The sequence below is a fragment of the Seriola lalandi genome, unplaced genomic scaffold (genome assembly GCF_002814215.2).
Source record: "Seriola lalandi dorsalis isolate HSWRI2012SDOR001 ecotype SW California unplaced genomic scaffold, Sedor1 jcf7180002052130, whole genome shotgun sequence".
Taxonomy (NCBI): domain Eukaryota; kingdom Metazoa; phylum Chordata; class Actinopteri; order Carangiformes; family Carangidae; genus Seriola; species Seriola lalandi.
The window spans coordinates 46861-61020 of NW_019522683.1; the positions used below are offsets into that span (position 1 = coordinate 46861).

General features: G+C 39.7%; 1 protein-coding gene across 1 annotated transcript; it reads right to left on the reverse strand.

The window, feature by feature from the left end:
• Window positions 1-1580: 1580 nt before the first annotated feature.
• rx1 (retinal homeobox gene 1) lies at window positions 1581-11421 on the reverse strand. Its single transcript, XM_023400000.2, has 4 exons — window positions 10456-11421; window positions 9218-9553; window positions 5303-5556; window positions 1581-4587 (listed from the first exon to the last, which is right to left on the reverse strand). The coding sequence occupies exons 2-4, from the start codon at window positions 9525-9527 to the stop codon at window positions 4084-4086; spliced, it is 1068 nt and encodes a 355-aa protein (XP_023255768.1). The 5' UTR covers window positions 9528-9553; window positions 10456-11421; the 3' UTR covers window positions 1581-4083.
• Window positions 11422-14160: the final 2739 nt, after the last annotated feature.

Sequence of the window (14160 nt, forward strand, 5' to 3'; positions counted from 1 at the left end):
CCCTCCCCTCTCTCTCTTCCTCTCCACTCTTACTTCCCCTCTCTCTGTCTCTCTCACTCCCACACTTTTACTCCAGCTTAATCTCTTTCTTAATGTTTCTCTTTTTACTTTCTCCCACTCTGACTTCCTCACATTCTCTGTCTCCCCTTTCATCCTTTCAAGTCCAAAGCATTTTTTTTTTCCATTTTCATCCACACAGGGTTATGGTTGTTCAGCTCTTTGAAAACACCTTTGAGATATGACCTCATCAAGTGCTACAGGTCTTTCTGGTCTTACATGTGCAAATGTTATAGTCATAAAAAGTAACGTGCTATTTCCATGATCCCTGAGATTTGAGTTCAAATATGGTCTTTCTTTTGTTCCTCTTTACAGATGAAGTTATGTCACATGATAACTGGTTTAACTTTTGTTTTATGCCAACAACTAGTCTGAGTTTGTGCCTTTAATATATTACATTTGAGTCACAGAGCTAAGCCTTGGATTTTCTGAAAAATCAATGCAGATTTCTGAAAAACCCAGAAGGTTGTTTAACAACAGCCTGAATGCTAAAACACTCACATTCTGTCCACTGCACCATACAAAAGATTTTAAAACATTTCTCAAATTGTGATTGAATACTCCCAATCCAGGTAGCTGCTGGAAATTACATATGTGTATATATATATATATATATATATATATATATATATGAATTTAAAAAACTGCTATATTCATAAAAATATTGGAAATAAATATCAATATATACCAATATATCAGTTGTATAATCAAGCAAAGATGTGTTTGTTTGAATTTGGAAAAAGATGCCCAATTTGAAAAACTAGGTCAAAAACCTTATACTGTGCAGCCGACAAACTATTTTCTCATCCAGATGTTTACAGTATTTTTTTTTTGGCATCTGTAAATGCCTTCAGATCAGCAGTAAGTGTTTGTTAAAAACCCTCTGGGTTTCCAAAAATACCAGTGGGTATTTATTTTTGGCATAATTGGATGCTTAACCAAAAACACACTGTTGTGTAATGCAGTATCTAATCACCTCAGGACACTGGCCTGTTACTTCCACTGGCCTACCCATATGGCCCTTGAAGTGAGGTCCTTCCAGGCCTCCATCTGTCCAGGAAAGTGATTCACACGCTGAGGAGACCAGCTAGCACGGCGGCACCGGTCCCTCTGTGAACATGTGTTGCAGCGGCTGAGCTTGCCGGCCTGGGGGCAATTAGGGAGCCGGGCCCTGTGGTCAGAGGCCCCCCTGGGAAGCCCTGATTGATTGGAGTCTCATCTTCCTAACAGGCTGGCACCCTGCCATCAAGCCACGGAACAGCAGAGAGGATTGGGAGGGGTAAAAAAAAAAGAAGAGAGAAAGAGCTCTTATATGACAGAGAGAGAGAGAGACCACAAGTGTTAGAGGAAAAGAAAGAAAAATGTCTCTGCCCATGTATGTCAGATGATAACGATTATACTGTCGTAATCTTGGATTGCTCTTTAGACTTAATGGGGTAAAAAAAAAAAAAACATAGCGACTATGTGGGAATGAGTGCACAGGTCAACATGAAAGCACTGCAGTGAGAAAGTGGAGATCCATATTCTATCAAACTATATTTATTTTCAGTAGATCTTCATTCTTTCCAGAATATGGACATCAATGATCCAGACAAAATCAAAAAGAAAGGAAACAATGATATTACTAGGACAGATATAACTACAACATGTAAGAAACAAAACAGCCATACAGGAAAGAATATCCTGTGCATTTTCACATAAAAAAATTAAAACTGGCAAAGATCTAGTGCAGTTTTGTCCATTATCTAACCTTTGGCTTATTCTTGGTCCAAAATCACATTTATGTAGCATCCTAAAGAAGCTCTTAATGTGCAAGGTAATCCTCATTTCCTCTGTGGTCCTGGCATTGTCCAACAGGGAGTTTAAACATCACTAACCAACAACACTGAAAAAAAAAAAAAAACTACATGAGGACTGATCATGAGCAGCAGATGTAACACTATGTTTTCCCTCTCTGAATGGTACAATAGATTTTCCAACAAACCAGAAATGACTAAATATTGTTGTTATTGTTTTTGCTGCTGATGTAGCTGTATTCACGAGTTGCTGTCAGCACAATTTTCACATTAAAGTGAAATATCACAACCATACAATGGGCAGTCTTGGGGAAAATGGGTCTCCTTTTAGAAAACAAAATATAAAAAATACAAAAGATTCTGAAATTGCACTTTAAGATTAAGGATTTTTTCTCCTTCTTGCTCCATAACCAAGACAGAAAAGTTACCATATAACTTTTGTGAGATGCTGTAGATCCTAAATATGTCAACACCAAATACTAATAAATTTAGCTCTACTCAAAAGAAATATAGGCAACTGTTTAGAATTGATCCTCTCTACCTTTAACACAATTAGAGCTTAACTCTGTAACAGATGGTAAAAGACCAATATTGTGTCACTAATGACCATAGCAGCTACAATCCATGTTTCTCCTCCTTTGATTGAGAAAGAGAAAAAAAACTTCCATGACAAAATGGTTACAAGGGCCTATTTAGTGCAGCCTGAGACCGTTTCCCCCCCTTCAGTTACAGACAAAGAGGATACACTTGGATCAATTGTGCCGAACAAAGACTAAACTATGTGGGGTGACGCATCACACAGGGCTCTTTCTGCTGCCCTGCACGTACACGCAGCCACCCAACACTGAGCTGCCAACAGGTTTTCACCTCCAACAGCCACTCAAGCAAAAAGAGGGTTACTCCACTCACCAGCCTGCCTTCCTGCCTTCCTTCCTTCCTTGCTTGCTTCCTTGCTTTCTTCCTTAAAGCATCTCAGCACAAACCAGAAAAGGATTATAATCGTGCAGGATTATTTTTGGTATATTCTGCCCTGGCCCACTTAGAAGGTGGCATCATATCTCTGACTCTACTACAATTATGTATTTTACACTCTGTGACACCATAAGTGGGAGAATTTCCTCTCCCTGTAAATTGAAAACCATGAGCTGTCATCCTCCTCCAGTTATAACAGGTTATCTATTAACTGCAGGCTCAAATATCTAAACTGGGCAAGTAGCAACATAAACCGTGAGTGGGAGAGATGAACTGAAAACCAGTTGCACAGTTGTTAGAGACCAAGAGATGAGTGAGAGAGACGTGCATTTACACAGTCGGAGACATTGCCTTGATTTTCTTTAAAAAGCTGCTCTCACATTAAACCGAGACTGGAGCTCCATTCACAAAGTACTCAGAGACTCTGATTAGCTGACCCATGAAAATTCGACAATTGGATTAATTAGTAAAAACACAAACTTGCCGATGAAAATGGGAAAAGCAAAGAATGATCATCAGAATGTGATGTTCTGTCCGAATCAACCAATCTGATGGTTGACACAAATAAAGGAAAAACTGATGAGAAAAGTTATAATACCTACAGCAGTGCTTCATTTAGGTGATTTTTTAAAATTATAGCATGTGTTCATGAACTGCTTTCCTCTGACGTGAGCTGTGACAAGGGCCAAATAAAATTCGCTAGACATGGAGAAAAGGATTTGACCTTTTCTTACATATAGGTTCAATGGCCCCTTGGAAAACCAATATGCCAATATTGCCACTATCAGCAGATAAGCTGTTCATGAATGTGGGTAGACCTATGCATTCAGTTAAAGGGAAGCATGTGGTTTGTTTTAAAGAGTGGTCGATAAGGAAACAATGTTGTGTGCAGCAGTTCCTGGGTTGCAAATAGTTTTTTAGAGCCTGACAGTTGACAGCACCCAAAGCAATGCATAACACCTACAGTTTGGAGGGAGAACAAGTTAAATTGAACAATTCAGAGTTCACTTGTCTGCTTCGTGTCCTTGAGATGACAAAAATAAGGGGGGGAAAAAAGAAAGTCCAAACTAAAAGTTCAAAAATCCTCAGTCTTCACAGTTCAAAATCCATTTCCTTTGATCCGTGGGTAACAGACACAAACAGTCACTGCCATTTTTTCCAACATTTGTTCTCAATGTCTGCCACCTTGAAACCCAAGAAAAAAATTTCAGCATCTCCCTTTCCCGACGTTACTCACATGGACTGCTAGGTTTGTTAGTCACATGGGTTGCCAGGTCTTGTCCATAGACTGGATGTGTTCCTTTGCTTTCATTCTCAGTGCAGCAATACTAGAGCTGCGCTGGTCCACGTCCTCCAGAGGGTATTTATCGGGGTACGGTGCTGGACACTGGTAAGGAGGAGGGGCCATGCTCTGCATCCCCTGACTCATGGACGGATGAGGATGAGAGTGAGGATGAGGATGAGGAGGATGAGGAGGATGAGGAGGATGAGGAGTGGAGTTGAGGAAGCTGTGGCTGGGGTAGCTGGGCTGGAGGCCTTGAGGTGGACCCATGAAGCCTGGGATGCTGTGGACCGGTGTGGCACTGGACAGGGGAGAGGTCAGCCAGGGGTCCAAAGGGAGGGAGTTGGTCATTGGACCCATGCTGGTGTGAACTGGTGCCGGGCGGTTGAAAGACAGCATGGGAGAGTCATGGAGCTTCATGGTGCTGGCATCCATTTTCTCCTGCCGACGCCATTTAGCTCTGCGGTTCTGGAACCAGACCTGGAAGACAAAATCAAGTTATTACTAACTGAACATAGATATAAAGAAGAAGTACATGAATTTAGGAAGTTGTTGAAGCTTCAAGCCCTGCAAGGATTGTCAATATGTGTTGACCCATGAAAAGAGTGACGAAGATCCAGTTGAGATCAAAATGTGCAGTATGCAGGTGTTCCTGCAGGTGTTATTCATTTCATCAGCACCATCGTCCAATAGCCTTGCAGCCACATGTGATGTGTGTACAATTACACTCCTTCAAGATTGTGGTGACCTATTCTCCATTAGCAGAGCCATAGCCTAAGCCCAAAGGCTTGGCACGATCCTGCAGTCCTTAAGTGCATCTCAAAGTTTGGAATCACAGCAATTTAACATGTGCTGTGAGTGTGAAGGCAAGATTAACACCTCCAGTTTCAACACGACAGCATAAAGCTATAAACAACACAAATCATAAACTATAACTGTCTGGTTACTGTGCCGCTGCTGTAAAACACAATGTAATAACAGCCCAACATAAGAGAAAACAATACAGCAACAAAAACAAACACTGACACCACAGACCCTGAATATTTACTTATGTAAACTGACAAAATATCTTAGGCTTCATCAATATTAGAACTCATGCAATGTACATATGGATCTCTGTGATGCTGGCTGTTATAACTATAGACTTGTTTGGATATGTTCATGTTGGTGCCTCTGATGTTGTGGTTCCTCTTACCTGAACTCGGACTTCAGGGAGGTTCACCTTCATGGCCAGCTCCTCTCGGCTGTACACGTCTGGGTAGTGGGACTTCTCAAAGGCACGCTCCAGCTCATGCAGCTGGTAGGTGGTGAAGGTGGTGCGGTTGCGCCTGTGTTTCTTCTTGGGCTGATCGTCCTTGCAAGGCTCCGGAGACTTTCCTTCATCACTGTCGGCGCTCTTCCTCAGCTCACTGAGTTCCTCGTCGCACTTATTTGTGAATAAGCCAGTATCTGTTAAGCACACAAGAAAAATAAACCAGGAGTTGGTATTTTCTTTATATATTTTTTATTTGCAAATGTTTATCATATACTCGGTATTCTACATGTGTAGGTGCAGTCTGAATATATTATATTAAAACTGAAATTTAGAAGAAAGGAAAAGCAGAATGGTTAGTTGAAATGAAGAATGTAGTTCCCACTTTCCAGTAGAGCAAACATTAGTTTGACACCTGCAACAATAGGCTACTGTAGGTCAGTGAAGCAAGCAATCCCCTGAACTTCAATGAAGCTCAAAAACATTCCTAATCGGATTTAGAAAACTTGTTTCCAGTGTTTATCTTCTCCAAAGGTAAACTGTCTTTTAAAAAAGACATTTGGAATCAACTGTTCACATTGTTATCGCTGACACAGGACTGCAAAGCCACTGTTAGTCAATTCCCACAGTATAGTTATGTGTTAGAAAGTATTAGTATTATGATCAAAGCAGTAGCCACAAGAGATATTTCTTACTTTAAAATGCATCCAAAACATGAGAATGTCAACAGTCCTGTGGACATTTGACAACACTAGCTAGTGACAAGCCTTTTACTGCAACTGTCCTTCCTCATGATCGTACAAGACAAACAACTTCCCTTTGCCTTCCTCTCAATTGTTCTTCCTCCCATTCATTCCTAATCTTCAGTAATATCTTTGTATATCACTGTCAAAACCAGAGAGAAAGATAAACTATCACCTGGAAAAGAATGAGGTCTAACAATGTCAAAACAAGATTGTGTGCCGAATCAATATTAATCTGACTAGTACACAATTGAGTTAAGCAAAGTACAAAGACGATGATCCGGCAATCAGATCAGTTGCACTTGAGAAGCAGCTACTTTACGAGAGTCTACATCTGCCAGGATCAGACCTGAATCAGATCCCATACGTCATTCAGGCTGTGTTGCATAAGTTGTAAATCACAGAAAGTATGTTAACTTTAAAATACTTTCCTGGCAGAGGCGTTAGGATTCTCAACGCAGTCCCCTGTATGAAATATAAATGTTACTATCAAAATAGATTAACAATTATTTGGCCAAATTATTCCCACAAGTGGAATAATTCAGAACTTGCATAAAATAATAAGTCTACACTAATACTTGTCCAATGTAGTTATGAACTAACTACCATATAGTTTGACAAAAATGTGCTAGCTGTTTTCAGAGCATTCAGTCGACGCTCACTTTCTTCTTCAGTTTGCTCAGTTGTCGCGAAAAGCAAGTACATGGACTTTAAACCTGAAATAATTGATTATTTGACTACTTAGGGGATTCAGAAAAAGGTTATGAGACATTTGTCACTGAACTTCTTAGGAAACAGCAACATTAACATTGATTTGGAGTCGTATTCCTGTCCACCTGATGAATGTAAGTGCAATATTCACTTTCTTTTGGCTCTGTTTTTGGCCTCTACCAACTCATGAGGGCAAATATCTGGCCCTTTAGCAAATGAAATGGTCCACTATATTCACCAGCTAATCGCTAACTGTGTGTCTGTCTGCAGTTCAATGCTCAGCAGGTAGTGTACAGTGGGTTTTTAGAGCTTTCAATGCAACGCTTTGAGGGAGGTGAGAATGAATCAAAACAGTAAAGTTGCTAAAAGTTGACCTAAAACTTGATGTAAAAGCTCTATAAAGGTTTGTCACTATGAGGGACGCCTTTCAAATTGTCAAATTGTGTTCACATTGTCATTTGATGCACTAACATCAAACAAATATCACTTATAGCCGTTGTAAGTTACATTTAAGTTTCTAAAGTCAATAATGAGCCTTCATTTTTAACTACTGTAGACTTGATTGTTAATTTTTCTGATTATAGTAGGTTGTAGTTTGTATTTGTTCAATACATGCTGACAAGTCATTGTCCTTTCACTGCTTCAGTAAAAACAGAGGGTATATATATGTAAATGTGAGCTTGTTTCTGTTAATAGGATGTGTTGATGGAGAGAAAGGAGGGGGTCAACGTGGCCTTTCAACTGGCAAACGGGAGCAGAGGCAAAGGCAAAGCAGGATTTTCGGGGGTTAATTTATCCACCTCTCATTAAGCAGCTATGACAAAGGCCAGGCTCTGACAAAGGCAGAGGTCAGGTCTGGTTCAGTGACCAGCTCTTGGCCTGTCAGCCCATCACAGCCGCCGGTCTGAAGGCTGCCCACTGTTTATCAGCCAGCAGAACATCTCAGTACAGAGAGGGGGGCCGACTGACACCGAACTCTGAAAAGTTGCTCATTCAGGGGGAACTGGGCTGACTTCACAGGATAGTTACATACAAAAGGGTGATGTCATTGGTGTTGATGTACGTTAATCAAGAAAAACTAACGTCCTCCTGGATTGAGCTACTAAATTTGTATCACTTATTATCACTTTACTGGTGAGTCTATGAGGATATATCCATCTCCAGTTCATGGAAATGATATTTGTGTTGTTTCTGCCCCAAAATCACCAACCACCTGCCAGATCCTGCATGTGAAAATGGCTTCAGATTAAACGTGATAAATTTGATCCTGAGATAGAACGATAACAACACCCGAATGAACTACTGTACAATCTAATCTGCACAGAAGAGAAGATTAGGGGAATTCCACAAGGGGATGGGATTGTGCTCAGGGACATAAACCCCCTTACACCATCTTGTTCTGGGATTTATCTCTCAATCTCAGCCGGCACAGTTCACACAGCTAATGCAACAGGCTCTACACAGCAACAGTATGTAACACACTGATTCTGGATCTGCCTGTGAGCGGTTCCAAATGGAGCTGCACCAACACGTAGGATACAATTGTACTAAAATTGCCGCGTTTAAATTGGTCAAATTTCTAATTAATTAGTTGCCATTGTCTAACAAACAATGGCTCAAATAATGAAACAAAAAAAATGACTATTGCATGTCACAGGTCTCATGTCCACAGAGACCTGGCTGCTGTTGTGAACACACAAGAACAGAACTGATTTCCCAACCCTTTGTTTATTTCAGAGAATTTGATAATTATTTATTAAAATGATGATCCATTGTTTGGTTAAATTGGTTTCATTTCTATTCAATAAACCTTTGGTAATGGGAAAAAAATATCAGATTCAGATCCTAAAATTCAAGTAAATATATACACCTGCAGTGTATTGTGGATGTTTTTGTCTATATCTACATGTCTGTGTGATCTCTTTTAGTGGATATTTTATTGAAAGTTTTGAAAGGGCTTTATGCATTTATGTTTCCTAATCTTTTTCATGACAAGCCTTATACTATTAAACCTAGCCAGTTCATTCTGGTTTTTGAAAAAAAAGTTTTGTTTGGACCATGAAAGACTGAACGATCATGTTCAGAGGTCAAGTAGTGCTCAGAGACCTCAATAGCCTAATGTCAGTGCACTAAACTCAATTGTATCTTACTCAGCTTTCCAAGACCAAAGGCGCTGCTGTATAATCAATACCCTTGACCATCACATATGTTTTGAGGCAAAAAATCAGATGATTAATAAACTTAAGCTCTGAAGCAATTGATGTGCACATAATGGGGACCTCCTCCAAAATAAAATGAGCACCCAGTGAAGTGAAACTAAGTGCTCTGAGAGGTGATAATGCTATAATAAAATAGACTCTGTTTTTCCAGGATGGAGGCCAGCATCACCATCAGCTTCTCTCACCATGGTACTGCTGCTGCTGCTCTGTGCTGCCATTTCTCAGAGACGAGAGGTGCCCACTGTAGGACGGGTGTGACGAGGGCTCCTGCTGCTTCCCAGACTCTGCCAGGCCCTCTATGTCCACTTTATGAGGTCCTGAGGCCCCAGCAGGACTGAGCAGGGGGTCCTGGTCTTTACTGAAACCGAGAATGACATCAATGCTGTGGACGCGGCCTCCTGCAGCGAAGCCCCCACCTTTCCCCATTTCGTGGAAGTTGCTGGGTGAGAGGCAGCTGTCGTCCACCATGCTCATGGTATCCAGTGATAAATGCATTCGAGCGTCTCGACACTCGCCTGGGCCTGAGGTCAAAGGAAAGGGGTTTAATTTAAGAGCTAAAGGTACAATAATGTGTCAGAGATCACCTGGTTACCCTAGATGACCGTGCTCATCCTTCTACCTAGCTGAACCCGATTATCCGCTGCAAAGGTGGCAGGGGATCGAGACTCTGAAAGCTACAGTGCATAACCAAAAGTGTACTGATGGAAACTATAGGCGTTTTTAAAGAATCCATCGTAGAATAGTGCGTAAATGACATTGTACTGATAATGTTGCTTATTTCTATCACTTTTCAAATCGTAAACTCATAACAAAACAAGTCTTAATGGTCACAAAACCATGTCATGTTAAGTCATGTTACAGATAGCAGCCATAGCCAGGATCCAAATCTTTAAAGACTAAGAAAACTTTTAGGAACTGCAAGTGCGATGTCTGAGGTTATGGGCTGGCAATGCATTCAGAGATTATATAACTTTTGAACAAAGTAATGCATGTTGGTCAATAAGAAATGAGGTGTCTGTGTCGGAAAAGATACAGTACATCTGCATTCAGCACATCATGTTGATGTTAATTAATATGCCCTGTCTCAAATAAATAAGAAATAAATAAAGTAAACTAAAATAAATTTACTCAATTGGAATCAGAAGGATTGTGTGAAAAATGGATTCTGTATTCTTTATCTATTATTTGTATTCTGGTATGTAATTAAAACAAAAGAGTAAACTTCATGCCAAGAGCAGCTGGAGTATGTAGAGTTTTAATAAACTGTTCAGTCCATCCCAAAATTTACCTATTGAGCACACCATCTTTTTGGACTCACACATCTCCAGTTACTGGCACTTGCATGACAAATGACACAGTTGAACTTCAGTGTCAGTGAAAAGTATGACAGCATACAGTAAAATGAAATCGTGTCATAGCTTACCTCTTGGAAGTAAATAGGTTGAACTGTTGAAACTGCTGATGCCAGTGCTCCACCTGTTCACCCTCCAACCTCACTCTTCCTCGGATCTGCTATGTGCTAAGCTCACAATCACGTAGCCAGCTTTGCTTACCTTGCATCTCCTTAAATCATTTCTCTATGCGTGACAAACAGTCCCGACAAAAACACTCCAACAAAGTGCATGTAAATAAAACCACCCAGTGCAAAGAACATTCAACAAATGAGTTGAGACGCCATGCACTCCAGCTCAAAGAGGAGAGTGGAAGAGGAGAGAGACGGAGTGGGAGAGGTGGACAAAGCTGAGGGAGGGTGTAGGAGGTGAAACGAGAGGATTAGGAGAGGGTTATTAATTGGAATCCTTCCCCTTTAAGAGTGATTGGCAGCTGTTTTCTGCTCAAGTAATTGTTTTAAATGTTATTTCCATTCACCCCTACAGGAGGAGGCCCAGGCTAATGAACCCCGGACAAGACTTTCTTTCATAAATTTACTGTTTTAAAGACAAAAGAACCACTGAAAGTTTTCACTATGCACACCCAGCCCCCTTATTATTACTACTATTATTATGTGGAACTACATGGAAAAGGAAACTTTATTATGATAATACATGATGTAAAATACAGTGCAACATACAGATTATCTTCATATAACAAGCTGATAATGATAAAAGACCTCTTAATTTGGGGCAATGTGTCACAGAAATGTATCATGTGGTTTAAACAATCTAACAAAGCATTTTGTTTTTAACTTTATATAATTTGCTAAAATTTTAAAAAGCATTACAAAGTGAGATATAGTCCTAAAAAAAATATTTTCTGACACTTCTGTGTGTGATCTGTCTGTGTTTGATCTGTGTCTGCTAAACCATGGCAAAATGACCGGAATAGATTTTAAAAAGTGTACTGTAAGTGATACTGCTATTAACTGTAAACTCGAAAATAAAGTTGTCACATGCAACCACTCAATTATTGATGTTTAAAAAGGTGAAAATAGCAAATTTATCAATTAAAACAGTTCAGGCTTTGTTGTTTTAAATTTGCTTACATTACATACTGCACTAGCCTATATGAAAAAAGAAAAAATGAAGTGATGTCACTTGAGTCAGCATCTGTTGATGCTACTACAAGTATAAAAAAAAAACCTGCTGTTGTGGAGTTAGAAAGTGAGTTTACCAGACCTCTGTAGCCCACTCCTCACCAGCAGCTCAAGGCTACATTAGCCGCCACTAGCCTGACACAATCAAATCTCTGACCAAACTATCTGACTCAGCAGTCATGTTGCTCTGTGGGTTATAAAGGTGCCTCGTTTTAACCAGAAAGAAGAATAAATGGAACATGTTACAGGAGTACAATACTAAATCAGTGTAGTAGCTTACCTGTAGTGCTTTTACCTGATACAATTTGTACGTTTTGCTATTGCTACATAGCCAGTGTTAGCATTAACAGCTGTTTACTTACCAGTCTTGGCAAGAGCTTCAGCCGTTGTTGCATTTACAAGACAAGAGGTTATAATACATCTTATATATATATATATATATATATATATATATACATACATATGATACTTCCTCTAGCTGGCTAGCATGCTAACTTCAGTACAAGAAAAGAAGTAATAGATATAGTGCCAAAACAAGAGGGTTGCTTTCCACTGCTGGAGACAGTTCGTAAGTTAAAGTTAAAAGTTAAAGAAGTTTGATGCTGAACTTGCAACATGTTTTCTAGACAAGTAAACAACTTTTAATGCTAACATTGGCTATGTAGTGATAGCAAAACTTACACCTTTGAAAAGGTTAACTGCCTCTGCACTACAAGTAAGATATATATTTATTGGTATTTAGGCTATCTATTCAACAAGTGGTGGATATAAAGTCTGGTTGTAACAAAGGGAAAAAGTTTCTTATAATATCAATGAAATTAAAATTTCAATGTAATAAAATTAAAGTAAAAGTCACCTTCAAACAAAATATTTAAATACATGGTTTTCTTGTCAAATAATTTAAATGAATAACCATCCAAATTTCAGAACAGAAAACCAGAGTGTAGCACAATTATAGCACATTATTTCTGCCTCAACAGCCCTTCATTACAAATACAGTCACCAACCAGTCTGTTGACAAAATGACTCTCATTGTCAACAATCTGACAGAGTAATGATGGTCGAAGGTGCTTGTTTATCGGCTCATGATTTTGTTAATACGTTTTTGTCCTTCCACTGTTTCTCTGTTATCCTAATTGAGCATAAATTGGTTAAGAAGGAGCAGTGTAGTTATCAAGCTGCTTAGTTTTATCAGATGACAATGTAAGTCCCCCTGATCCTATTAGGGGTAAAAAGCAGCTAATGTGTAAATGCGCAGTGTCAGCTTACTGAGGGAGGTGCAGAGAGAGGAGGCAGGAGAGAGAGAGAGAGGGGGAGAGAAAAAAGGTGAGGTGGAGGGAAGCGTGAGGTGGCTATGTGACAGGGGGAGGTGAACTCATGTGATCCACTAGTTCTCTGTCATGTAAAAGTGTACACACACACACACACACACACACACACACACACACACACACACACACACACACACACACACACACACACACACACACACACACACACACACACACACAAAGTCTCATACAATCTTTCTTCCACAGACATGTAAACAAACAGTTGACAGATAAGTAGCAAGTGCACCACTGATGGCAGTTACATCTAAATAAAATCATTAACAACATTAATACATTGAATACATGAATAACTCTAATACACTAATTCGGCTTGTGCTATGCTCTTTGCCAGAAATATTACCTCCACTCTTCCATCTTCCACCTTATATGGTCAGGTGTGTCTTTCCAATTCATGTCCAATCAGCTAAATTTAGAAACAGAGATAAACACACTGTGTGATCCGTTCCTTACACTTGCAGGCAAATTAAAAAAGAATGGTCAAAATCCGTTTTACAGAGGCAAAGAGTTTTGACTTTAACTTGTGCCAAAAACAGTGGAACCTACACTCCCTTTAATATAATGTGTTTTTTGTTAGACCCTTCGTCCTTGCTAAATGTGACTTCCGCACGTCGCACCTCCTGTTTGCAGCGTAGGTTTTCTGTTATCTATGTGTCTTTTATTTCCCTCCCTCATATTGTGGGCATTTGTAAACCTTCAGTCACTGAATGATAACATTTAAGAAGCGGATTTTGATCCATTTGAGGATTATTAGAGCCACGGGCTTAGAAGTCATGCTCAAAGTTGTACTCTGACATCACAGGTAGTCTTTCAAGACTGAAGCCAAAACAACTTCATTACTCCTCTGCTCAGGTGTACATCAGGACAGTCATAGTAAGGGTGGGGTGAGAGGTATCATTGCCTTACTGCTACACCTATATGGCCAGTTACACAGTATGCAGTCAGTAAATTATTATATAGGCCTGTGTCTGTTGTACAGTGTGCAGTTTTATCTGAATTATTATCTATTTAATAGAAAATATATGTGTAGTAAAAAGTAAATGTAAAAATGTGTCAAAATAAATTTTTTCCCATAGTCAGTCCCCTTGTCACGCAAGCACCTCTAATGTCAGACATTGAGACAGATGAGAAAGACAGACTGCTCTTAACCTTATTCTTGTAATTGAATTACTGCTGCCCCCCCAGCAGGGTAAGCTTTCACACTGTTCACAGAGACAGCATGTTTAAGTTCATCCTGTCCTGATAC

Bases quoted from the DNA above. Each gene is read 5' to 3' on its own strand.
- rx1 (XM_023400000.2), bottom strand. From the start codon at position 9,527: ATGCATTTATCACTGGATACCATGAGCATGGTGGACGACAGCTGCCTC. The intron at 5,557-9,217 runs GTGAGAGAAGCT...TGTGCTTAACAG, and splicing joins GCAGCAGCAGCAGTACCATG to ATACTGGCTTATTCACAAAT. The intron at 4,588-5,302 runs GTAAGAGGAACC...TTTGTCTTCCAG, and splicing joins TCCCTGAAGTCCGAGTTCAG to GTCTGGTTCCAGAACCGCAG.